Source organism: Saimiri boliviensis, chromosome 9 (genome assembly GCF_048565385.1).
Source record: "Saimiri boliviensis isolate mSaiBol1 chromosome 9, mSaiBol1.pri, whole genome shotgun sequence".
Classification (NCBI taxonomy): domain Eukaryota; kingdom Metazoa; phylum Chordata; class Mammalia; order Primates; family Cebidae; genus Saimiri; species Saimiri boliviensis.
Window position 1 is genome coordinate 67,946,090 of NC_133457.1, and position 27,169 is coordinate 67,973,258.

At 45.2% G+C, this 27,169-nt stretch overlaps 2 protein-coding genes across 5 annotated transcripts in view; both read left to right on the forward strand.

Annotated features, from left to right (window-relative positions):
• Positions 1-11,467, forward strand: part of DYNLT2B (dynein light chain Tctex-type 2B) — a 28,003-nt gene extending 16,536 nt beyond the window's left edge. Inside the window, exons 4-5 of one of the 2 annotated variants that reach the window (XM_039461987.2) lie at positions 6,512-6,575; positions 11,306-11,467. In XM_039461987.2, the coding sequence (XP_039317921.1) occupies positions 6,512-6,575; positions 11,306-11,353 (112 nt within the window). In that variant the 3' untranslated portion in view covers positions 11,354-11,467. The remainder of the gene's footprint in view (positions 1-6,511; positions 6,576-11,305) is intronic. The other variant, XM_074406109.1, reaches the window with a different exon arrangement.
• Positions 11,468-13,223: 1,756 nt separating this feature from the next.
• Positions 13,224-27,169, forward strand: part of PCYT1A (phosphate cytidylyltransferase 1A, choline) — a 53,845-nt gene continuing 39,899 nt past the window's right edge. The window contains exons 1-3 of one of the 3 annotated variants that reach the window (XM_074406106.1): positions 13,224-13,446; positions 13,782-13,852; positions 15,446-15,531. The gene's annotated coding sequence lies outside the window, so the exon portion shown is untranslated. The other 2 variants (XM_010341435.3, XM_074406105.1) reach the window with 2 other exon arrangements.

Consider the following 27,169-nt stretch of genomic DNA (forward strand, 5'->3'; position numbering starts at 1 on the left):
TTTTTATTTTTTTTGAGACGGAGTTTCGCTCTTGTTACCCAGGCTGGAGTGCAATGGCGCGATCTCGGCTCACCGCAACCTCTGCCTCCGGGGTTCAAGCAATTCTCCTGCCCCAGCCTCCTGAGTAGCTGGTATTACAGGCACGTGCCACTATGCCCAGCTAATTTTTTGTATTTTTTTAGTAGAGACGGGGTTTCACCATGTTGACCAGGATGGTCTCGATCTCTCGACCTCGTGATCCACCCGCCTCGGCCTCCCAAAGTGCTGGGATTACAGGCTTGAGCCACCGCGCCCGGCCTTCTTTTTCTTTTTATTTTTTTTGAGACGGAGTTTCGCTCTTGTTACCCAGGCTGGAGTGCAATGGCGCGATCTCGGCTCACCGCAACCTCTGCCTCCGGGGTTCAAGCAATTCTCCTGCCCCAGCCTCCTGAGTAGCTGGTATTACAGGCACGTGCCACTATGCCCAGCTAATTTTTTGTATTTTTTTAGTAGAGACGGGGTTTCACCATGTTGACCAGGATGGTCTCGATCTCTTGACCTCGTGATCCACCCACCTCGGCCTCCCAAAGTGCTGGGATTACAGGCTTGAGCCACCGCGCCCGGCCCCTAATGAGTTCTTAATTTCCGTTGTTGTATTTTTCAGTTTGGGAATTTACATTTAGTTGTTTATAGATTTCAGTTATCTAGTAAAATACTTTATCCTTTAATTTTTTTCATCCCTCCCACCTCTCTTTTTACATTTTAGTCATACTAGTTAGTTTTAAATTTCATTCTGTTTTTGAGATGGAGTCTCACTCTGTCGCCCAGGCTGGAGTGTAGTGGTGTGATCTTGGCTCATTGCAACCTCCACCTTCTGGGTTCAAGCAATTCTTCTGCCTTAGTCTCCCAAGTAGCTGGGATTACAGATGCACACCACTACGCCAGGCTAATTTTTGTATTTTTAGTAGAGACAGTGTTTCACCATGTTGGTCAGGCTCATATGGAACTCCTGGTCTCAAGTGATCCCTGTGCCTCAGCCTCCCAGAGTGCTGACATTACAGGTGTGAGTCACTGTGCCCAGCCACAGTAGTTATTTATTTATTTTATTTTTTTGAGACGGAGTTTCGCTCTTGTTACCCAGGCTGGAGTGCAATGGCACGATCTTGGCTCACCGCAACCTCCGCCTCCTGGGCTCAGGCAATTCTCCTGCCTCAGCCTCCTAAGTAGCTGGGATTACAGGCATGCACCACCACGCCCAGCTAGTTTTTTTGTATTTTTAGTAGAGACGGGGTTTCACCATGTTGACCAGGATGGTCTCGATCTTTTGACCTCGTGATCCACCCGCCTCGGCCTCCCAAAGTGCTGGGATTACAGGCTTGAGCCACCGCGCCCGGCCTATTTTATTATTTATTTACTTATTTTTATTTTTTTGAGATGGAGTCTTGCTCTGTCGCCCAGGCTGGAGTGCAGTGGCACGATCTTGGCTCACTGCAACCTCTGCCTCCCAGGTTCAAGTGATTCTCCTGCCTCAGCCTCCCAAGTAGCTGGGATTACAGGTGTGTGCCACCACGCCTGGCTAATTTTTTTATTTTTAGTTGAGACAGTGTTTCACCATGTTGGCCAGGCTGGTCTCACACTCCTGACCCCCGTTGTCCACCCACCTGGACCTCCCAAAGTGCTGGGATTACAGGCATGAGCCACTGTACCCAGCTACAGTAGTTATTTTAATGTCATCATCTACTTAATCTAGCATCTGGGTCATGTGTGAGTTTGTTTCTCTTGTATTTTTTTAATAATCATGTATATGTTTTTGCCTCTTGGCATGCCTAGGTTGAATCCTAGACATTGTTTAAAAAAATTGTAGACCTCCAGATGACATTATTTTCTTCCAGAAAGGATTTAACTCTCTCTTCTGCTGTGCAGGGCTGCTTACCTTCAGGAACTGAGCTGAATTGAGGTTGGGTTACAGTTTTATCTTTTTTTTTTTTTTTTTTTTTGAGACGGAGTTTCGCTCTTGTTAGTCAGGCTGGAGTGCAGTGGCGCGATCTCGGCTCACCGCAACCTCCACCTCCTGGGTTCAGGCAATTCTCCTGCCTCAGCCTCCCGAGTAGCTGAGATTACAGGCGTGCGCCACCATGCCCAGCTAATTTTTTGTATTTTTAGTAGAGACGGGGTTTCACCATGTTGACCAGGATGGTCTCGATCTCTTGACCTCGTGATCCACCTGCCTCGGCCTCCTAAAGTGCTGGGATTACAGTACAGTTTTATCTTTTTTAAAAAAATTATTTTCTTGTGCCAACTCTTCTGTGAGTTGCATTTTTAAAAAGGCTCTATATTAAATTCATCCTTTTTTTTTCTTTTTTGAGACAGTCTCAACTCTGTTGCCCAGGCTGGAGCGCAGTGGTGTGATCTCAGCTCACTGCAACCCCTGCCTTCTGGGCTCACGTGATCCTCCTGCTTCAGCCTCCTGAGTAGCTGGGACTGTAGGCATGAGCCACCACTCCCAACTAATTTTTGTATTTTTGTAGAGACGGGGTTTCACCGTGTTGTCCAGGCCAGGCTGGTCTTGAAGTCCTCGGCTCCAGTGATTCTCCCACCTTGGCCTCCCCAAGCGCTAGGATTATAGGTGTGAGCCACCGCATCTTGCCTCACCTTTGTTTCTTTCTTTTCTTTTCTTTCTTTCTTTTTTTTTTTTTTTTGTATTTTAGTAGAGACGGGGTTTCACCATGTTGACCAGGATGGTCTCGATCTCTTGACCTCGTGATCCACCCGCCTCGGCCTCCCAAAGTGCTGGGATTACAGGCGTGAGCCACCGCGCCCGGCTTCTTTTTTTTTTTTTTTTAAGACAGAGTTTTGCTTTGTTGCTCAGGCTGGAGTGCAATGGCCTGATCTCCACCTCCCAAGCATTTCTCCTGCCTCAGCCTCCCACGTAGCTGGGATTATAGGCGCCCGACACCACGCCCAGCTAATTTTTGTGTTTTTAGTAGAGACGATGTTTCATCGTGTTGGCCAAGCTGGTCTCAAACTCCTGTCCTCAGGTGATCCACCTGCCATGGCCTCCCAAACTGTTGGGATTACAGGCATGAGCCACTGTGCCCAGCCTCCTTGTTTCTTAATTGTAACCCTCCAAGTCTTTAAACCAAGAACCTTGAGTGTTAATTAGGCGTCTGCCTCTAACAGGTACTGACTTTCAGATCTTGTCTCCTCAGCATGAAACTTTGCTCTTCATGTCATAGGCTTTTTCCTCCTTCGTGTGCTAGTTCCCTGCTGCAGCTGTAACACATCACAAACCTAGTGCTTTAAACAGCACAGATATATTATTTACAGTTCTGGAGATCAGAAATCCAAAATGGCTTTCACTGAACTAAAATGGACATGTCAGCAGGGCTGCGTTCCTTCTGGAGGCTCTCAGATAGAATCCATTTCCTTGTCTGTTCCAGTAAGAGGCTGCCTGGCCTATAAGCCTTTCTCTACTTTCAAAGCCAGCAGCACAGCATCTTCAACTGACTCTAACCCACCTGCTCCCTCTTTGTCTAAGGACCTTTGTGATTAAATTGGGCCCACCCAAATAATCCAAGATAATTCCCGATTTTAAGATCTTACTTTAATCAAACGTATGCAAAGCCCTTTTTGTCCTGTAACATAACGGGCCGGGCGCGGTGGCTCATGCCTGTAATCCCAGCACTTTGAGAGGCCGAGGCAGGTGGATCACGAGGTCAAGAGATCGAGATCATCCTGGTCAACATGGTGAAACCTCGTCTCTACTAAAAATACAAAAAATTAGCTGGGCATGGTGGCACGTGCCTGTAATCCCAGCTACTCAGGAGGCTGAGGCAGGAGAATTGCCTGAACCCAGGAGGCGGAGGTTGCGGTGAGCCGAGATTGCGCCATTGCACTCCAGCCTGGGTAACAAGAGCGAAACTCCGTCTCAAAAATAAAAATAAAAATAAAAAATAAAAATAAAATAGAAATAAATAAAGGAATTGGGGTCTTACTATTTTGTATTCTCAAAAAAAAAAAAAACCAAAAAGCCTTCTCCCTTTCTCTTGTGGTATGAGCTCGATTCTGCTTCTTGTCATGTCTTCTCACAAGTCTTTTAAGATTAAGCGATTCCTGGCCAAGAATCAAAAGCAAAATCCCATTTTCCAGTGGATCCGGATGAAAACTGGTAATAAAATGAAGCACAACTTCAAAGGAGACATTGCAGAAAAGCCAAGCTGGGTCTGTTAAGGAACTGCATGAGATGACACACACATTTATGCTGTGTCAGGGCTGCAACCGTCTTACCACATCAAGCTGAAAACGTCACCACGATCTGGACAGTTGGATGTGTTTTATTGGGAACATATTCTTTCTCTTTGTTTATATGCTCTGCCATAGTAGGCTGGGTTCAGAAATAAATATGTGAGACCTTTTGTTTCAGGAAAAACAACCAATACAGTAAGATATATTTATATCTTTCTCTGTAGGTGTGGGTTTTGAACTGCCTGGGTTCAAGCCAAGCTTTGTCACCTAGTATGACCTTGGTTAATTAATTTCTCTAATTCTCAGTTTTCACATTCACTGAATGGGTATAATTATAGTAACTACCTCATAGGATTCAGTAAGTTAATACATGTAAAACACTTAGACTAGCGAATGGCACAAAGTAAGTGTTCATACGATAAATCATACACATGAAAGGTGAAACATTTGTAATTTTTTTTCACTTAACATTATTATTTATTATTTTTTCAGACAGAGTCTCATCTATCGCCCACGCTGGAGGGCAGGGGCACAATCTCAGCTCACTGCAGCCTTTACCTCTGGGTTCAAGTGATTCTCCTGCCTCAGCCTCCTGAGTAGCTGGGATTACAGGCATGTGCCATGATGCCCAGCCAATTTTTGTATTTTTAGTAGAGACAGGGTTTTGCCGTGTTGGCCGGGCTGGTCTCGAACTCCTGACCTCAGATGATTCGCCCACCTCAGCCTCCCAAAGTGCTGGGATTACAGGCGTGAGCCACTGCACCTGGCCTATTTTTTTCACTTAACATTATATTGTCAATAGCTTTTCATGTACTTGGAATTTTTTTTAAGAGCCAGGGTCCTGCTGTGTCTCCCAGACTGGAGTGCAGTGGCTGTACAGATGTGACTATGGCGTTACCACAGCCCTGAACTCCTGGGCTCAAATGATACTCGCTGCCTCAGCCTCTCAAGTAGCTGGGACTACAGGGATACATCACTGTGTCTTGTAAAACTTTTCTTTAAGTCTACATGGAATTTCATTGCCAGAAGTTATGATAGTTTCTTTTTTCTTTTAAAAAAAAAATTCTCGGCCGGGCGTGGTGGCTCAAGCCTGTAATCCCAGCACTTTGGGAGGCCGAGGCGGGTGGATCACAAGGTCAAGAGATCGAGACCATCTTGGTCAACATGGTGAAACCCCGTCTCTACTAAAAATACAAAAAAAATAGCTGGGCATGGTGGTGCGTGCCTGTAATCCCAACTACTCAGGAGGCTGAGGCAGGAGAATTGCCTGAACCCAGGAGGCGGAGGTTGCGGTGAGCCGAGATCGCGCCATTGCACTCCAGCCTGGGTAACAAGAGCGAAACTCCGTCTCAAAAAAAAAAAAAAAAAAAAAAAAATTCTCCCAGATCCTGAGAAATACCGGAATTTCATTTACCAATCCAGTCCTCCTGGGGTATTTGTTTCCATTTTTAATTGGCTTTCATTTTGACTAATATTTTTCTCTTACCCAAGAATTGCAGAGAGGATAATAGCCAATTTAGAGGTAGGTTAACATTCTTAGAGATATTTCTGGAGTTATAATTAGAAGACTGAATTCTAGTTTCATGTTTGCCCCTTTTTCTGGGACTCTATACAGTGATCAGGTTGAACTAAATCTGTTGGGCTCTTTCTACACCTGCCTTCTACTGTTATTGTGCAGGAGCCGAGGTCATTAAAAGTCACATGCAGCCGGGCACGGTGGCTCAAGCCTGTAATCCCAGCACTTTGGGAGGCCGAGGCGGGTGGATCACGAGGTCGAGAGATCGAGACCATCCTGGTCAACATGGTGAAACCCTGTCTTTACTAAAAATACAAAAAATTAGCTGGGCATGTTGGCACGTGCCTGTAATCCCAGCTACTCAGGAGGCTGAGGCAGGAGAATTGCCTGAACCCAGGAGGCGGAGGTTGCGGTGAGCCAAGATCGCGCCATTGCACTCCGGCCTGGGTAACGAGCGAAACTCCGTCTCAAAAAAAAAAAAAGTCACATGCAGACCTGTATTACTGACCCCTATAGCCATCAGGTAGGGTCTGAGGCTGTGAGAGTCCCTGGCTGGTCACCTAGCTGCAAGCAGCTTCATCTGACTCTAGTCTCTCCAGTTTACCCAGCATACTCTCTGGTACAAATACAATATTCTTTGGGTACTAACCTATGAAAAGGTTTGGAAGTACAGATCTATGAGAATGTATTAGGGAACACTTTTTCCCATGGCAGATATTTGTAGTTTTGGTCCTTGTTATGTAGTTAATTCTTCATTCTTGGATTTTTTAGCATGGCTTCTCGCTGTTTCTGGGATGCTGACACTGACAACTATACTCATGATGTTTTCATGAATGTAAGTGTAATTTGAAACCTCTTTTTCCTTTCTAAGGACAAATCAAACTACTTAATATTTAATAGGATGTAAAGACACTGCAGTCTCAGCCATTCACCTTTGACATCTGGATGGGATGATTTGACTTAACTTTTGTGTTACTAAAGCAGAAACCTAGCGTGCTACTTAAAGACAAGGAAACTTGTATGTTTACATATGACATGATTTTTCATGGGTTTGAATTTGGGAATAGCGTTTATTTAGTTAGCATATTACTTAAAAATTATTTTCAGCTACTTCCTCCATAAATCACTGTGTTCTAAAACCCAATCCTGATGGTCCTTATTAAAGTGATTGATCACTACAGTGTTAAAATCACACATTTGTTCATTTGAACAAATCATACTTTGCTAAGTTGCAAACAAATTTGGATGGCAGGGATTCCATGAGCAAAGGTGGTTTTTATTTTAGTAATAAAATTTATTTATCTTAAAGCCATTGATTAAAATTAAGCACAAATAAAGAGTAATCTTTAAAAAGAGGGTTCAGGCTGGGTAAGGTGGCTCATGCCTGTAATCCCAGCACTTTGGGAGGCCAAGGATCACTTGAGGTCTGGAGTTCGAGACCAGCCTGGCCAACGTAGTGAAACCCCATGTCTCCTAAAAATACGAAGATTAGCCGAGCATGGTGGCGGGCACCTGTAATCCTAGCTACTCAGGAGGTTGAGGCAGAGAATTGCTTGAACCTGGTAAGCGGAGATTGCAGTGCGCTGAGATCGTGCCACTGTACTCCAGCCTGGGCGGCAGAGTGAGACTCTATCTCAAAAAAATAAAAGAGGTTTCATTAAAACATTGGTAATTTTTTTTTTTTTTTTTGAGACGGAGTTTCACTCTTGTTACCCAGGCTGGAGTGCAATGGCGCGGTCTCGGCTCACCGCAACCTCCGCCTCCTGGGTTCAGGCAATTTTCCTGCCTCAGCCTCCTGAGTAGCTGGGATTACAGGCACGTGCCACCATGCCCAGCTAATTTTTTGTATTTTTAGTAGAGACGGGGTTTCACCATGTTGACCAGGATGATCCACCCGCCTCAGCCTCCCGAAAAACATTGGTAATTTATTGGCAGAAATGTTTTATGTATTTTAATGATACATTATTATTTTTTATTTACTCCAGAAACGATCACATCCTCTATTCATCTACTCCCAGGTTGTGAATACGTAAGAGTCAGAATAGAACAGAAACTCGATTGAGTAAGAGAGAGAGGCTGGGCGCGGTGGCTCATGCCTGTAATCCCACCACTTTGGGAGGCCGAGGTGGGTGAATCACTTGAGGTCAAGAGTTTTGAGTCCAGCCTAGCCAACATGGTGAAACTGTTGTCTCTACTGAAACACACACACACACACACACACACACACACTAGTGAGGCATGATAGTGCACACCTGTAATCCCAACTATTTGGGAGCTGAGGTAGGAGAATCACTTGAACCCAGGAGATGAAGGTTACAGTGACCTGAGATTGTGTTATTGCCCTCCAGCCTGGGCGACAGAGTGAGACTCCATCTCAAAAAAAAAAAAAAAAAGTAAAAGGAAAAAGGGGGGTTCCATTTTCTAATTAAATGACTTTAGGTAGGTAATTGGGTTTTTCTCACATTGTATCAGTAACATTAGGAAGCTGAAGTACATTTTCCCAAAGACTGGCTGTGACTGCCTGAGGATAATTTGGGGGGTTTAAAATATGGATGCCGAGACCCTATTCAAATAGTTTCTGATCAAATAAGCCAAGGGTTGGATCAGTGAATCTGAATTTTTAAAACGTTCCTCACATGATTCTGCTGACAGCCAGATATGGAAGCTGCATGTAGATGATTTTAAGGTAGCTTTTAGTTCTAAAATTCCATAGTCTCAACCAAACTTTTATTTTATGCTCAACTACCTAAGGGATGAGGGGCTGGACAGTGGGAAGTACTAGACAAATCTTCATTTATCAGCTATCTTGAGGGGAAGAGTCAAGCTGAGAAGATGAATTTTTGTGCTTCTTGGAGTTAAAAAATGCATCTTTTTTTGTTTGTGTGGAGACAGTCTCTCTCTGTCACCCAGGTGGAGTGCAGTGGTGCGATCTTGGCTCACTACAACCTCTGCCTCCCAGTTTCAGGCAGTTCTGCCTCAGCCTTCTGAGTAGCTGGGACTGCAGGTGCATGCCACCACACCTGGCTAATTTTGTATTTTTTAGTAGAGATGGGGTTTCACTATTTGGTCAGGGTAGTCTTGAACTCCTGACGCCAGGTGATCTGCCCTCCTTGGCCTCTCAAAGTGCTGGAATTACAGGTGTGAGCCACTTTACCTGGTTAAAAAAAAAAAAAAAAGCATCTTTAGATGATACAAATCATTCATTCAGCGAACAGTTCTGAGCTCCTATTATGTGTCAGCTTCTGCACTCACGGGGCTAGGGATAAAGTGATGAATGAGACCAGAATGGTTTCTGCCTGTAGAGAGCTTAACATCCAGTGGAGGCCACTCAACACTCAAATAAATATGTAATAAAAAATTTATTTATCAATTATTCCTTTAATAGGATTGTCAGGATTGAGTTTTGCAACACAGGATTGGTGGAGGAGGCAGCTAAACACCATTTTTGATAGCTTGCTTTAGGTTGTTTAGTCTACACTATCTTTAGTCCAGTTTGTTGAGTTGGTGTTTATTACTAATTTTTGAGATGGAGTCTCATTTTATTGCTCAGGATGGAGTACAATGATGCAATCTCTGCTCGCTGCAACCTCCGCCTCCCAGGCTCAAGCTATTCTCCTGTCTGAGCCTCCCAAGTAGCTGGGACTACAGGTGCCCAGGGTTTCACCATGTTGGCCGGGCTGGTCTTGAACTCCTGACCTCAGGTGATCCGCCCACCTTGGCCTCCCAAAGTGCTGGGATTACAGGCGTGAGCCACTGCTCCTGGCCGAGCTGGGTATTTATTTAGGTTTTATTTTCAGAGCTTAAAACACTTTATTTGGAGGCCGGGCGCGGTGGCTTACACCTGTAATCCCAGCACTTTGGGAGGCCAAGGCAGGTGGATCACCTGAGATCAGGAGTTCAAGACCGTCTCTACTAAAAATACAAAAATTAGGCAGGCATGGTGGCGGGCACCTGTAGTCCCAGCTACTCGGGAGGCTGAGGCAAGAGAATTGCTTGAACCCAGAGGGCAGAGGTTGCAGTGAGCCGAGATCATGCCACTGCACTGCAGCCTGGGTGAGAGAGTGAGATGCGCGCGCGCGCACACACACACACACAGCACTTTGAGAGATTCCAGGAAACATGAGTAGAGGCTGAGGAAATGAGAGAGGAGGGAAAATCACGTGCCATTGAGCAGAAAACTGCTGTAGATAACAGGGCTCAGTCCCGCTGGAGAACTGGGTGGTGCTGTAGAACGGTGCCACTCCACGGGGGGTCCACAGACCAGTGGCACTGTGACCCGTTTGTTACAGGTCCATGATGAGGTTAGCACACACATTGAGTGTAAGGGTTTAGAAACTCTTACAGCAATTTGACAAAGTAATTTATGTCCAGCGAATCTAAGGAAAAAAATTGGGGCTGTATTTTGTATGTTCCTTTTTTTCATTTCATTTTCTGAGTTATCTGTTTTTACTGGATTTGATAAAAGCATCCTTCCACAAGGGACTGGAAGCTAAAATGAAAACAAAAGCAGGTCCTTTATCACAGCACTGTTGTAGAGCAAGTTCAGAGTTACCCGCCCAAGGAGCCAGGGAGCTGGGCTGAACCAGAGAATTTTGCTTTTGGTTAATAATCAGGTCCTTGAGTTGAGATTGCTTTAATCTCATCATTACCAGGCTAGAGGTGAGGTCGGTGGTTCAGGAGTTGCTGAGGCAGGTGGAAATCTTGTAATAAGTGCCTACAAGGTATTTTAAGCAATCTGGGCTCTGGAAAGCATTTTGTGATTCTGAACTAGAAGTTGGACAAATAAATTTTATTAATTAAGAACAGACACCCAGAGACCATTTCTCTTATCCAGAATTCATGACAAGGTCCTGCTGTTTTTACTCTCAGTGATACTATAACATGGTTTCTTGAGATGAGTAGTGCAATTTACTCCAAGAAACTCAAACATTTCATACATTCTTTCTGTGATAAATCAGGAAATATGTGAATAGTTATTTTAGGAATGAGTATGTATTACCTAAAGTTCATTACTTCACATTTTATTTCTACATTCAGAATATCTAATTCTTTATCCATCCTACCCTTTTATAAAGCAATAGTATAGCTATACTCTAGAAACCCTTCACTTCATGAAAAAGGAAAAAGTCTTCATGATTGAAAATTGGTGGCTGGGTGAGGTGGCTCATGCCTGTGATACCAGCACTTTGGGAAACCAAGATGGGTGGATTGCTTGAGCCCAGGAGTTCAAGACCAGCCTGGGCAACATAGTGAGACCTCATCTTTGCAAAAAATAAAATTAGCCTGATAATGGTGGCATGCACCTGTGGGCCTAGCTACTCTGGAGGCAGAGGTGGGAGGATTGTTTGAGTCCAGGATGTTGAGGCTGCAGTGAGCCGAGATCACACCACTGTAACCCAGCCTGGGTGATAGAGAGATCCTGTCTGAAAAAAAACCAAAAAAACGAAAATTGGTAAAGATCTGAGATAGTGTTAGTTTCAACTGCCCATGCTGCTCTTACTCCTCTTCAGTACTAACGTGTGTGTGTGTGTGTGTGTGTGTGTGTGTGTGTGTTTTGTTTTTTAGGAAAGTTTATTCTGCGTTGTAGCAGCATTTGGCTGTTTCTACTACTGAATGAATCTTTGAAAAGCTGGGAAAAGATGTGACCATGAAGAAACTTGAACTTTTTAATATTGTTTAATATCTTAACAAAATAAAAATGAAGATGTTAGTAGTTTGACAACAGAATCTGTTGTGTTTTAGGCCTCATGTTTTTAATGTTTTGATTTTGTTACACTATTTTTTTTTTTTTTTTTTTTAGATGGAATCTCTCACTGTGTTGCCCAGGATGGAGTGCAGTGGCACGATCTCAGCTCACTGCAACCTCCATCTCCTGGATTCAAGGAGTTCTTCTGCCTTAGCCTCCTGAGTAGCTGGGACTACAGGCGAGCACCACCACATCCAGCTAATTTTTATATTTTTAGTAGAGAAGGGGTTTTACCATGTTGGTCAGGCGGGTCTTGAACTCCTGACCTCCAGTGATCCACCAGCCGCCTGGCCTCCCAAAGTGCTGAGATTACAGGCATGACCCACTTTGCTCGGCCTAATTGTTGTATCACTTATAGAGACAAGGTTTCCCGATGTTGCCCAGGCTCGTCTTGAACTCCTGGGCTCAAGTGTTCCTCCCACCTCAGTCTCCCAAAAAGTGCTAGGATTACAGGTGTGGACCACCATGCTCAGCAAATGAAATTCTTTATTCCAGTGTCACCTGCTGTGAGAGGATGAGTTGGGCCAGGTATTTGGAGTATCTCTGCACAGCCAGTCACTCTGGTGCTTCGCATACATTTTCATCGTTTGAGAGTAGACAAAAAAGGAAAAAAAAAAAATTGGCAGGGCGCAGTGGCTCACGCCTGTAATTCCAACACTTTGGGAGGCCGAAGTGGGCAGATTACTTGAGGTCAGGAGTTTGAGACCAGCCTAACCAACATAGTGAAACCCCCAACTCTACTAAGAATACAAAAATTAGCCGGGTGTGTTGGTGCACGCCTGTAATTCCAGCTACTCGGGAGGCTGAGGCACGAGAATCCCTTGAACCTGGGAGGCGAAGGCTCCAGTGAGCAGAGACTGCAGCATTGCACTCCAGCCTGGGCGTCAGAGCGAGGCTCCGTCTTTAAAAAAATAAAAAGGCCGGGCGCGGTGGCTCACGCCTGTAATCCCAGCAGTTTGGGAGGCCGAGGCGGGTGGATCACGAGGTCAGGAGATCGAGACCATCCTGGTCAACATGGTGAAACCCCGTCTCTACTAAAAATACAAAAAAAATTAGCTGGGCATGGTGGCACATGCCTGTAATCCCAGCTACTCAGGAGGCTGAGGCAGGAGAATTGCCTGAACCCAGGAGGCGGAGGTTGCGGTGAGCCGAGATCGCGCCATTGCACTCCATCCAGCCTGGGTAACAAGAGCGAAACTCCGTCTCAAAAAAAAGAATAATAAATAAAATAATAAGTAAATAAGGTCTTTTACTTCAGTGAAGTTGACAACTAAAAATTTAAAAGGGTTTATTTACGTCGTTCTTCCATAACATTGTGTGGTCACTTACATGTACGGAATTAAAAGGGACCCTTCCAAAGGCTCATTCTGCAAAAGGAAAGCGTTTCTCCCCGCCGCGCACCTGCGGCATGTGCCTCCCGGCCGGCCGCCTCCCGCGGATCCGCTCCTGCTCCACGCGCTCTCGGCGGGTCCCCAGGGATCGCTTTTGCTGCGCCAAGCCGGGTCAGAACCCGGAGGACCGCGGGTCGGCCGCAGGCTTTCAGCGGACCAGGTTGGCGGCCGTCCGCGTCCCTTCCACCCCACGTGGTCGGAGAGGCGGGGCGGCGGGGCACGGGCCGGGGTCACCGCATCTCCAGTCCGGGCACTTCGCCACCGGGGCCTCTAACGAGGCGGAACTACTTTGTCCGGAGTCGCGATTTTCAAGGAGCCGTCGCGGTCGGATCGACGGCGGTAGGGGAGGTGGGCGGGACTTCCGGCCGGCTCTTCCGTCAGCTCCCTTCTCGGGGCGTCTCCCCGCAACCTCCTCTACTTCCCTCGTCGGTGACACGGCGCCGGGCGGAGATCCGGCCGGGCCGGGCCGGGGGAGGGCCACCGCGGGTGCGTGCCTGCCCGTGCGTCTGTGTTCGGGAGGACGGACTGTGGGGCCGCGGCCGCCAGGCGACGGGGACCGAGGCAGGGCGGTGAGTGACCGCGAGGGCAGCGTGAGGCCACTGTGACCGAGGGCCAGTGACCGCGCGGGGACTGTGACCGAGCGGCGGGCGCGGGGACGTGGGGCGGGGACCCCGCGGGGACCGCTCGATGGGGGCGGCCGGGAGGGACCCTGCCCTGCGGGAACGGGGCGCCGCGCGGGGTCGGATGGTACCGCGGGGCCGGGCCGGGCGAGGGCAGCTGCGCGGGGACTCACGGCCCGGCCGGGCCGGGTCCTCAGAGCGGACCTCCCCCGAGTGACGGCCCCGTCGGTGGGTGGGAAGTCCGGACCGGCTTAATGTCTGCCGAACTGTGGCTTTCTTCCCAGCGCTGTGCTGCGAAACCGGCTTCGCGGACGGAACCTGTGCACAGGATAGAAATGCTCCGCGTGTTTGCACGGTAAGCTTAAGTGTCGTGTCGCGGGGTTCGCTGGAGTATGTCTGTGTGACACTGTGATGTAAAATGGACTTTGCACATCTCAAAATGTAAGGAGCAAAGTGAACTTTACCAATTTGGAAAAGCACTGGACCAGAATATTTCTGAGTTTTCTTTCGGTTCTAAAATGTAGTGGTTCTGTGAATAGGGAACTGTTGGGAAGTACAAAGACGCGACCGGGAACAGGCTGTCCTAGGCTGGCTCACCTGGAGACGGCTTCCGGAAAGTGACCGAAGTGACTCGCCATGGCAGCTGAAACACGGACATTGGGCGGGTGTGGTGGCTCGTGCCTGTAATCCCAGCTACTTGGGAGGCAGAGGTGGGAGGATCGCTTGAACCCAGGAGGCGGAGGTGGCAGTGAGCCAAGATGGCGCCGCTGCACTCCAGCCTGGGTGACAGAGGGAGACTCTGTCTCAAAAAAAAAAAGAAAAGAAAAGAAAAAAGGGACAGTGATATTTATAGAAGCAGTGAGGATTTAGGGGTGTGTGGTATGAGAAACTGCTAATGAGGAATGGGAGCTTTGAGAGTAGGAGCAAGGGTTGGGAAGGAAACTCAAGATGGAGACAGAAAATACTCTGCCAAGAAAATGGAAGAAGAAGGAAGATACGACCTCCAGAGCCTGTTCAGTCTTGATATTTAGTGATTCTGCAAGTTCAGAGAATTGCTAGTAAAAAGATACTGAGAATGGGACTTGGTGCAGTAATAGCAGTAAACAAATGATGACCATGACGAGAAAGAAAGGTGGACAAAACCATGACAGGCGCAGTGCCAGTAGTGGTGATTGGAATGCCACATGCGAGAGACTTCGGTACACTTAGCTATCTGATTCGGTGATGTGTGCACTGGAGGCCAAGACTGGCATGCTAGGAATGATACCACACTATGGGTAATTGAAGTGAAGTTTTAGCGGCTGATTTGACTTCCTACACATTCCCTTTCATTAGGGCTGTTAGTGATGCAGTTGAAATTAAAGTGAGTGTTACTACTTCTTTCTCTCTTACAGCCCTTTTTATTTTATTTATTACTTTTGAGACAGAGTATCACCCTGTTGAGGAGGCTGGAGTGCAGCGGCACCATCTCAGCTTCCTGCAACCTCTGCCTCCTGGGTTCAAAGTGATTCTCCCACCTCAGCCTCCTGAATAGCTGGGACTACAGGCTGCACCACCATGCCCAGCTAATTTTGTGTTTTAGCAGAGACAGGGTTTCACCACGTTGGGCAGGCTGGTCTCGAACTGCTGACCTCAGGTGATCCACCCGCTTCAGGCTCCCAAAGTGCTGGGATTACAGGCGTGAGCCACCGAACCTGACCTTACAGCCCTTTTTAGAAGGTGCTATTGATCATGTGACCCAGTGCTTTTTGAAAAGAATAATAGGACAAGTGTAAGGTCATTTTGACTTATCAGACACTGTATTAATCTGACAAGCACTCCTGTTCCCATACACTCTGTAACAGGGAAATAGAGTTCATACAGGTTCTTGAATAGGAATGAGTTGAGAATGGTGGGGAATAGCCTTTATTTTTGGCTAAAAAATTTGACCAGTTACACGTTTTTCTAGGACACTAGATGTTTGCTTGACTTACAGTCTACATAACTAAAGGAACTGCCCAAGGATTTCTTCTAGAACAGAATATATGTTTCAAGGTAACAGGTGATAGAAGAGGCTTGGGATTCCGCAGTACGTACTCCCTCTGGGGTCTTTTTTTCTTTGCCGAATGAAATGAACCTTTTTGTAAGACAAAAGATTTGCCTTGCAAATTCCCTTTGAAAACTAGTATGATGGCCTGGTTGATAAAGAATGAGCTTCATTCCCCCTCAGTCTGTGATTCTCCTCCCATACACAGGTGGGGTTTTATTTTTCTTGGGGACCTGCTTTTTGGATATGTGATCCCTTAAGAAGAATGATCTAGTTAGAGAGAGCCCTGGCTTTAGCGGTCCCTGGTTACTGTCCCTGATGCTAACGTTGACGCCCTCTGTGACTGTGTATGGAAAGCATTACTGCTTTCTCTTCCTTAAGATTTTCTAACCATGGCCAGAGGTAACTGTTCTTATGATTAAACAGCCCTTTAATAGTCAGAAATGTATGTGAACTTAACCAGCTTTTATATAATTTCATGGAGTTTGTAAACCATCTGACTCCATTTATAATTCAGAGCTGTCTGGCCTTTAGGTTAGACAGTATTTTCCTAGGGATCTGAATCACCTCTCTTAGAGATGTTATAAGAACTGATGAGATTTAGTTTTTGAAATGCTCAAATAAAAAGCAAGCATAATTTTCCACTGTTATTAATGATGGATAGTAGTAAAACATCTGTTAATAATAGTAGTTTTTCTACTCAAGCATCATGCTTTTCTTTCTAAGTATTTACATAACTTTGATCTGAAGCCAGACCTTCTGACTTTTCTAATAGAAACTTGCCTTTCTTAATCAAGTAGAAATAGGTCCCTCTTACATCAAAGTTTGTGTTACTTTGATTGGAAAGAATACATTTTTCTAAAAGTCATTTTTTTCTTGGATTTTTTTCCAGTTACAGAAACCCTAAAGTAAGAGCACTTGCCAATTATCTCAGGACTGTGAGAATCCTTTTTTTGCTTAAGATTGTGGCTGGCTTCTTCTACATCTTTACATTATCACACATCAAGCATATGGGGGCTGGGTGCGGTGGCTCATGCCTGTAATTCCAGCACTTCGGGAGGCTGAGGCGGGCAGATCACCTGAGGTTGGGAGTTCAAGACCATCCTGACCAATGTGGAGAAACCCTGTTTCTAATAAAAATACAAAATTAGCCGGGCGTGGTGGTACATGCCTGTAATCCCAGCTACTCAGGAGGCTAAGGCAGGAAAATCGCTTGAACACAGGAGGTGGAGGTTGCAGTGAGCCGAGATCATGCACTCCAGCTTGGCAACAAAAGGGAAACTCTGTCTCAAAAAAAAAAAAAAGGGAAAGAAAGAAAGAAGGCCGGGCGTGGTGGCTCAAGCCTGTAATCCCAGCACTTTGGGAGGCCAAGGCGGGTGGATCATGAGGTCAAGAGATCGAGACCATCCTGGTTAACATGGTGAAACCCCGTCTCTACTAAAAATACAAAAAAAAATTAGCTGGGCATGGTGGCGTGTGCCTGTAATCCCAGCTACTTAGGAGGCTGAGGCAGGAGAATTGCCCGAACCCGGGAGGCGGAGGTTGCGGTGAGCTGAGATCGCGCCATTGCACTCCAGCCTGGGTAACAAGAGCAAAACTCTGTCTCAAAAAAAAAAAGAAAGAAAAAGGAAAGAAAAGAAAAAGGGGTGACTTAGGAAAGGAAGAGTGAGGGGTCAGGACTTTAGGCTTGGCAGCCCTCTTGCTTAATACTTGGTGATTTCTGGCATCTCCTTTTCCCTACGTCCTTCAACCCCTTTCCTAAGCGTAAGCCTTTCTGTTTTTAGTCTTAAACTTCTCTTTTCACAGTATTCCTGTCAAATGAATACCTGGACCCGTGTTTCATACGTGATTTGTTTTGTTAATTGCTTTATGGATTATTTGTGGCAAAATTTAAATCCTAATTCCTTTCTACAATTCAGCCAGTAAATTCAGGGAATGTACTATTTTATGTTTGCAGTATGTGCTGAAGCTCCATCTCAGAAGATAAAATGAAACTGACTCTCACATTTGGCATTCTTTTAGGTTTGTTTATGTACCTTATTCATCAATGTAAATAATTGAATTTGTCTGTATTTTACCATTCATAAACCCGGTTAGTAGACATATATTAAGAGCAGGCTTTCTTTATGTATGTGTCTTTCTTCCCCCTCTTTTTTTTTTTTTTTTGAGCCAGAGTCTCATCTGTTGCCCGGGCTAGAGTGAAGTGGCACAGTCTCAGCTCACTGCAACTTCCACCTCCTGGGTTCAAGCAATTCTCCTGCCTCAGCCTCCCTAGTAGCTGGGATTACAGGCGGCGCCACCACGCCCAGCTAATTTTTATATTTTAGTAGAGTTGGGGTTTCACCATGTTGGCCAGGCTGGTCTCAAACTTCAGACCTCAAGTGATCCACCTGCCTCGACCTCCCAAAGTGTTGGGATTACAGGCGTGAGCCACGGCGCCTGGCCCCTCCTTTCTTTTGGGAATTCTCTTGTACCACAAGTTGAAAGTTATATTAGTTTGAGGCTTTCTATGTTTGGACAAGGATGACTGCCAGTGAGCCAGGGGAAGCCATGAATCTGCTAGGCTGTTACATCACATTCACAACTACTTGCAAACCAGTTTTGAAGTGAAGGTTGCTAAAAATAATGACATATGGTCTTTGCTCTATAGAAAATGAGCATATGACCCTTCATAAAAAACAGGTAGTTTTTTTAACATACAGATAATTACCCTAAATGTGATTATGTTTGTTTATTTTTTGGCTGTAGAACAGGAATCTTAATCTTTTTTGTGTTACGGACTCCTTTGGCAGTGTGATGAAAGCTTTTAGAGTTCCTTTTTGGAATATGTTTTTCTATGCAAAAATAAAATACATAGAGCTATAAAGAAAACCAGTTATATTGGATTATATTGACATACAGTTTTCAAAACAAAAGCAGCATTTTAAAGTATTTGTAACAAGTATAATATGATATGAAAATACCCATGATTTCTGTTGGTGACAAATCCATTTGTCTAATAAGTTGCTATTACTGCTATAGATTATGTTCATAACTGAAGTGAAAATAATGATTTAATATTTTGCATCCGAATTCACAGACTTCCTGAATTCTATCAAAGACCCTGCCTTAGAGATATGAGTTCCATAACCCACTCTAGGAAGATCTAAACACAAGAGTTTTCTCACTCAGTATTCTGGTAGAAGAGTGACAGAGTAAAATTGTTCAACTGTAAGAACGATTACATGTCCCTGTGGTTTTTAGGATAACCTCTTTCCTGAAATATCCTACCGCGTGTTCAGGCCATAGAAGTATGAGCTTTATTATGTGCCAGTGGCTCCCCAGGGTCTGGCACAGAGTAAGTGCCACTCAGTGTTTGTTGAGTAAGGGTTTCTCTGATGAAATTAGAGCAAAGACATGCAGTTCAAAGCTAAGATCTTAAACGTGACAGATTATAGGCCCCATGGCAGGTAACACTGAGCTTTAGTTTAAAACTAATCTGTCAGAGAAGCTCATGTTTTAAGAACCTTTACATTTATAAGTTGTCAGCCTCGTGTGGTAGTTCACACCTATTATCCGAGCACTTTGGGAGGCCGAGGTGGGAGGATTTCTTGAGGCCAGGAGTTTGAGACCAACCTGGGCAACAACATGAGACCCCCATTTCAACAAAAAATTAGCTGGGTGTGGTGGCATGCACCTGTAGTCCCATCTACGTGGGAGGCTGAGGCAGGAGGATCACTTAAGCTCAGCAGTTCAAGGCTGCAGTGAGCCGTGATTGCACCACTGCACTCAATATAAATTTAGGTAGAATTTATCACCAAATTATTAATAAAGCTGGTCCTATTTTCATCTAGAATGAGAGGTAGCAAACTTGTTCAGTAATGGGCCAGATTGTGAATATTTTAGGCTTTGCAGGTCACACAGTATCTGTGACTACCTAGCTTTGCTGTTGTAGCATGAAAGCAGCCATGGATGATAAATACATCCGTGAGTGAGCATGGTGGCTGTGTTCCAGTGAAACTTTCATTACAAAACAGAGAGTGGGCCATCTTCGGCCTGCCTGCTATAGTGTGCCGAGCCCTGATCTAAGAGGTTTTCCGGTTCTTGAATCCAGTTCTTTTCCCCACTTTGGGTTAGCCATGTACTTCCTCAAGCTTCACAGATCTTTACATAAGGGGCAATGTCCTTACACTGTTATCTCCAGAAAGAGCTGAGTGTACAGCAAGAGGATATGATTAATGAATGCCAGGAGTATTAGATACACTTTAACCCTTGAGTTTCCAGAGCTTGCCTCTTAGAGCACCAGCTTATTAAGCACCACCATGGTAGAAGCAGGTAAACATCCCGAATCTAAAGCATGCTTGCGCACTTGGCTTTGGAACTGGGCATTAGTATGCTGGTAGAAAAATACTGAGCATTGGGTTTTAATGGGGAAGATAATTTAGCCCTAGAGATGAGGAAAGCAGGAATAGAATGCAAAGGAACAATTATGCCTCCCTCACCTTTTTGTAGATAGTTCCTTGCAGTAATTGGTCAAGTTGGAATTAGATTTTTGAAATGTGGAATAGTATCTGTAATTGCAGCTTGCTACCGAGATAGCTCCCCCTTATTTGCAGTTTTGCTTCCTTGGTTTCAGTTACCCACAGTCAGCCACGGTCAGAAAGTTGCTGAGTATGATACAGTAAGATATTTTAAGAGAGAAGGAGAAAACAACCACATTCCCATAACATTTATTACAGTATATTGTTAACATTTTTGTGTTTATTATTAGTTATTGTTGTTAATCTCTTACTTTGCTTAATTTGTTAATAAAACTTTATCGTAACTCTTCATATATAGGAAGAAAGCAAAGTAGAGTCAGCCCTCCGTGGCCATGGGTTCCACATCCGCAGATTCAACCATCCTTGGATTGAAAATATTCAGAAAAAAATTAAAATAACAGTACAACAATAAAAAAAAAAAACACAAATAAACCAATATAGTATAATAACTGGTTACATAGTATTTACATTGTATTAAGTATTATAAGTAATCTAGAGAAGATTGAAAGTGTACAGGAGGTGTAGATTATATGCAAATTATATACCATTTTATATATATAAGGGACTTTTGAGCATCTGTGGATTTCGGTATCTGTGGGAGATCCTGGAACCAATGCCCTGCAGATTCCAAAGGATGACTACATATAGGAGGGTTCCCTACTATCCAGGGGTTCAGGCAGCGACTGGGTCTTGAAACATAGCTCCTGCAGATAAGAGAGGACTGCTATATTTAGACTGTTAAGTAGTTGAGGAAGCAGAGTCCACCTCCTCTTTCGCTTGGTAGGTCTGTTTGCAATAAGGGGGTTGAAGAGAAAGGATTGGATAGGAGTCCCTAAAATTACTTGCAGGAGCCTTTCATCTTTAAGACTCAAGCGTAGACATGTCAGCACCTAGATTCTATCTCCTTCAGGACAGTCCCATAGGAAAAATACTTGACTAGACCTATGCTTAGTGTCTCCTCAGTGCCACCCCACCCCCTCCACAAACACATTTTCCACTTGTCTAGAAGAGTTGGTGTATCCAAGCAGGCATCTACTGGAACATTGAAGAACAAGGCAAGCAGTGTGCACTGGTAGGTGAGTCAGCAGAAACGGAGCCAGATTTTTGTGAGTCTGAGTAAAAATCGCAGGCACAGAAATGACATTCTGTATTTTGAGAGCACTTTGGAGATACTAATGTACTTAGGAGGCAGGGCGTTGGGAGGGTGGGTTTTTATGTCCATATTTAGCATCTGTGCTTAAATTTCAGTGACTAAGGTAAGGTGACTTATCTAGGGAATGAATAGACAGTGGTGTTGGAAAGATCAGGGCTTACAAATGCTGTCTTTTGGCTGTCAGCCTTTTTTTTTTTTTTTTGAGATGGAGTTTCGCTCTTGTCGCCCAGGCTGGGGTACAATGGCGTGCTTTTGGTTCATTGCAACCTCTGTTTCCTGGGTTCAAGTGATTCTCCTGCCTCAGCCTCTGAGTAGCTGGGATTACAGGCATCTGCCACCACACCTGGCTACTTTTTGTAGTTTTAGTAGAGACAAGGTTTCACCATGTTGGCCAGGCTGGTCTTGAACTCCTGACCTTAGGTGCTCTGCCTTTCTTGGACTCCCAAAGTGTTGGGATTACAAGCGTGAGCCACCACACCTGGTCTATACTTTTTTTTTTGAGATGAGGTCTTGCTCTGCCACCTGGGCTGGAGTGCAGTGGCACGATCTTGGCTCACTGCAACTTCTGCCTCCTGAACTCAAGCGATTCTGTCACCTCAGCCTCCCAAGTAGCTGGGACTAGGCATGTGCCACCACTCCTGGCTAATTTTTTGTCTTTTTAGTAGAGATGGGGTTTCATCATGTTGGCCAGGCTGGTCTTGAACTACTGGGCTCAAGCAATCCATCCGTCTTGATCTCCCAAAGTTCTGGGATTGTAGGCGTGAGCCGCTGTACCCGGCTGTTACAACCTTTTTGACAAAGAAAATTTTCTGGAAGATGAATGACTAAGCAAACAGGAAGTTTTGGCCACGCTAGTAGGGCTCTTGAGGGAGGTTCTGTACTCTGTCTCCAGATCCTTTGTTTCTGCCCCATTCATAAGGATCTATCTGCAAGGCATTAGCTGAGTCATCCACTGCCTATGTTCACCTCCTGATATGTTGGCTCTGAGGAGGTGCAACCATTTCCCAGTCCCATTGCCCACTGGACAAACAGGGAGATGAAGGCAGCCTGTTTATGTGTGTGTGTTTTTCCCCTCTTGAATGGAGATGTTTAAAGCCACCTCCTTTTCCAGAGCCATCACTGCGCCTGACTTGAATGGTATTGGTTGATTACAGAGGTGCAGTTATCATAAACTGAGAGTCCAAGAAATATTTTTTCTCATTGTTGGAGGTATTAAAAATGGTTACTGGGCAATTATCAATGTTGTAATGGTGGTGTGGTTTTAGGTACAACAAAGTTTTAGTGTAACAAATTGAGAAGCCAACACAGGGCCGGGTGTGGTAGCTCATGCGTATAATCCCACAAAAAATTAGCTAGGCATGGTGATGCAAGCCTGTAGTCCCAGCCACTTCGGAGACTGAGGCAGGAGAGTCTCTTGAACCCGGGAGGTGGAGGTTGCAGTGAGCTGAGATCGTGCCATTGCACTCCAGCCTGGGTGGCAGAGCGAGATCCCATCTCAAAAATTAAAAAAAAAAAAAAAAGCCAACACAACGTGAGGATGTGTTTGCTCTCTTCAGTACGTCCTCATCCTCCCACATGCCTTTTCTCTACACTTTCTCAGTAGCAAAGGTGATGTGTCCAGGCAAGCAGCTATTGGAACATTAGGGTGACGGGGGTAACTTTTTCCGTTATTTTAAACATCATCTATATACTTTGGTGCTGTGTAAGTTAATAGATGTGAGAGAACATTTCATTTTTTACCAGACCTAAGAAGGCTGGTAAAAAAATGAAAACAACTTGTGAGACCTGCAGAGTGAAAGATGATGATGATGATGATGATGATGATGATGATTATTTGAGACAAAGTCTCACTCCGTCACCCACACCGGAGTGCAGTGGCGTGTGATCTAGGCTCACTGCAACCTCTGCCTCCCAGGACCAAGTGATTCTCCTGCCTTGGCCTCTCAAGTAGCTGGGATTATAGGTGCGTGCCACCAAGTCTGGCTAATTTTTGTATTTTTAGTATAGATGGGGTTTCACCATGTTGGCCAGGTTGGTCTTGAACTCCTGACCTCAGGTGATCCACCTGTCTTGGCCTTTCAAAGTACTGGGATGCCCAGCCCAGAGTAAAAGTTTAAATAGCAGTAGTTCTAGAGGAAAGTAATGAGGAGTAATCTTTTCATAATTTCTGAATTCTTTTAGGGCCATTATTATGGAATATCTGTGACCCAGTTGTTTTCTGTCTCCTGACGAAGTGGATAAGTTAAAGAAGTATCTTACACTAAAACCCAAACAGCAGTAGCTATGTTTGTGTTAAATCCAAAGGATCTAATGACTTCAGTTTAAAGAATAGTGTAGGCCAGGCGTGGTGGCTCACACCTGTAATCCCAGCACTTTGGGAGGCCAAGGTGGATGGATCACGCGGTCAAGAGATCGAGACCATTCTGGTCAACACGGTGAAACCCCGTCTCTACTAAAAATACAAAAAATTAGCTGGGCACGCCCGTAATCCCAGCTACTCAGGAGGCTGAGGCAGGAGAATTGCCTGAACCCAGGAGGCAGAGGTTGCGGTGAGCCGAGATCGCGCCATTGCACTCCAGCCTGCGTAACAAGAGCGAAACTCCGTCTCAAAAAAAAAAAAAAAAAGAATAGTGTAAAATATAATGTAAAACACAAAAACACAAAAGTCATCTTTAGAAAATAGAAGAATGGTATGTAAGCAGATAAGGAGTAGTGTAAACATATTCATGTAATCAGGTAAAGAAAAAGGCTTGGCTGGGCGCGGTGGCTCAAGCCTGTAATCCTAGCACTTTGGGAGGCCAAGGCGGGTGGATCACGAGGTCAAGAGATCGAGACCATCCTGGTCAACATGGTGAAACCCCGTCTCTACTAAAAATACAAAAAAATTAGCTGGGCATAGTGGCACGTGCCTGTAATCCCAGCTACTCAGGAGGCTGAGGCAGGAGAATCGCCTGAACCCAGGAGGCGGAGGTTGCGGTGAGCCGAGATCAGGCCATTGCACTCCAGCCTGGGTAACAAGAGCGAAACTCCGTCTCAAAAAAAAAAAAAAAAAGAAAAAGGCTTTTTTTTTTTTTTTTTTTTTTGAGACAGAGTCTCGCTCTTGTCACCCAGGGTGGAGTGCAGTGGCATGATCTCGGCTCACCGCAACCTCCGCCTCCTGGGTTCAAGTGATTCTCCTGCTTCAGCCTCTTGAGTAGCTGGGATTACAGGTGCCTGCTGCCACGCCCGGCTAATTTTGGTATTTTTAATAGAGATGGAGTTTCACTAGCCAGGCTGGTCTCAAACTCCTGACCTCAGGTGATCTGCCCGCCTTGGCCTCTCAAACTGCTGGGATTACAGGTGGGAACCACTGTACCCAGCCTTTTTCTTTTCTTTTCTTTTCTTTTTTCTTTTTGGAGAAAGAGTCTCACTTTGTTGCTAGACTGGAGTGTAGTGGCATGGTCATGGCCCACTGCAGCCTTGACCTCCTGGGCTCAAGTGGTCCTCCCACCTCAGCCTCCCAAGTAGCTGGGACTACAGGCATGTGCCACCACACCCAGCTAATTTTTTTTTTTAAAGTAGAGACAGGTTTCATCGTGTTAGCCAGGATGGTCTCAATCTCTTGACCTCGTGATCCACCCGCCTTGGCCTCCCAAAGTGCTAGGATTACAGGCATGAGCTGCCATGCCCGGCCTGTAGAAACCGTTCTGTGTTACCCAAGCTGGTCTTGAACTCCTGGGCTCAAGTGAGCTGACTGCCTTGGCCTCCCAAAGTTCTGGGATTACAGAAATGAGCTACTGTGTGCTGCCCATCTTCCCACAAAATACCTTTGTCAGGATGAGAGCTTTATTTGTTGTGCCAACTTTGATATGCTTATAAATTGACAAGTACCTGGTTTCTTTCCCTGAAAACAAAACGGTAATATTTGTAGTGCCTTCAAAAATTCAAGGCAGTTTTCTGTCCACTAGTCTGCTATTCAGCTAGTGCCTACTGTGTACTCGGGCTCATTGCTAGGTACTGCACATAGTTGTGATTTTTGTAGTTCCAAGTGGTAAAAAGAAGAACAAACTCACCTTAATGGGCTTAAGCAAAAAGAACGTATTGGTTGGCATGATTACAGTTTTAGAGCCAGCTTTTCTCCATCATCACTTCTACTTTTTCTGTGTTGACTATTTCTTTTTTTTTTTTTTTTTTTTTTGAGGCGGAGTTTCGGTCTTGTTACCCAGGCTGGAGTGCAATGGCGCGATCTTGGCTCACCGCAACCTCCGCCTCCTGGGTTCAGGCAATTCTCCTGCCTCAGCCTCCTGAGTAGCTGGGATTACAGGCACGTGCCACCATGCCCAGCTAATTTTTTGCACTTTTAGTAGAGACGGGGTTTCACCATGTTGACCAGGATGGTCTCGATCTCTCGACCTCGTGATCCACCCGCCTCGGCCTCCCAAAGTGCTGGGATTACAGGCTTGAGCCACCGCGCCCGGCTTTGTGTTGACTATTTCTAAAAAGGCTCTCCTTCTGGTTATTAGATGGCCACTAGATGGTCACAGAACAGTTCCTAGAGCCAAATCTCCAGTTCAAATCCACAAAGAAAGAAATTATTGATTAGACTGGCTTAGGTCACAAACCACTGCCTCCCTTCCCTCAAATCCATGACCAAGGGGGAGTAGTGTGCTGATTGGTTTAGGTTTGGTGCAGGAGATCTGATGCTAGGGCTGAAATGGAGCTACACAGACCAAATGAGAGAGTCTCTAAATAAAAATGGGCTCTTTTCAGAGCAGTGGGATTGAATCGTGGACAAACAACAGATAGATACGATATCAAGGATCATTTGATCCTACTATGACTTAAAGTTAAGTACATGTTATAAGAGCCTTCCTTAATCACATGAAGAAACTCCTAGTATTAAGGGACCTACCTTGATCAGGTGCAGCGGCTCATATCTATAATCCTAGCACTTTGGGAGGCTTAGCCAGGAGGATTACTTGAGGCCAGGGGTTTAAGACTAGCCTGGGCAACATAGTGAGATCCTGTCTCTACTGGAAAAAAAAATTAGCTGGATGTGGTGGCACATACCTATAGTCTCAGCTACTTGGGAGGCTCAGGTGGGGGAATTGCTGTGGGGGGGCAGTGGGGGGCTTATTTTTAACTCTGAGTTAGAGTACTTGGAGGACCTAGAATGAAATCCCATTTATTTGCTATGATTCCCCCTAAAGTGCCGTGTTTGTTCTTCCACTCTAGCCCTAACCAAAACAAGAGTCTCCCAGGGATCAGCTCAATGGGAAGGGAGCCCAGTCTTTACGAAAGGTGAAATTAAATTCCTGCTGGCAGTGTAGCACGTGGTGAGAGCGCAGTAAGCACTTGTGGCTAAATTAATCTATGATGATTGTACGTACTAGGCAGGGTGGTGGTAGGGTCAAGAGCACAGCCACCAAAGACAACGCCTGGGCTGCAGTCCTGTTTTTGCTCTGTGCTGGGTGTGTGGCCTTGGCCAATCCATGTCACTTGGCTGTGCCTCAGTTTCCTTACATGTGAAACAGGGACGGCAGCATCAGCTACCTCATGGGACTGTGTAAGGACTGAATTATTTAGTATATAACATAACATTCTGACATATGGGAAGTACTTTGTAAAAGCTGTAATTATTATCATTACTGGGACTGTGGAGAAACGTAGATTGTATGATAGTATGATACAGTTGGATTTACATCTGAACACTCTAATCATTAAAGAATTTGAAATTCGTTCTGTATTGTTTTTTTCCTTTTTAAAAAATTTTTATTTTTTGCTTCCTTGGATAGGTTTTCATTGTGGCACATACTCTATTTAAATGTAAACGCTAGTGTGTTTTATGCTATAGTAACCTAAAGAGTATTAAGGGTGAATCTCAATGAGGAGAGAGGGTTCTAGCGGTGTGTCACATTAGTGTTTGCTGACATATATCTATCTGAATCAACATTTTCAGCAGTGACTTGGATGGAGACAGAAAAACCATACTTT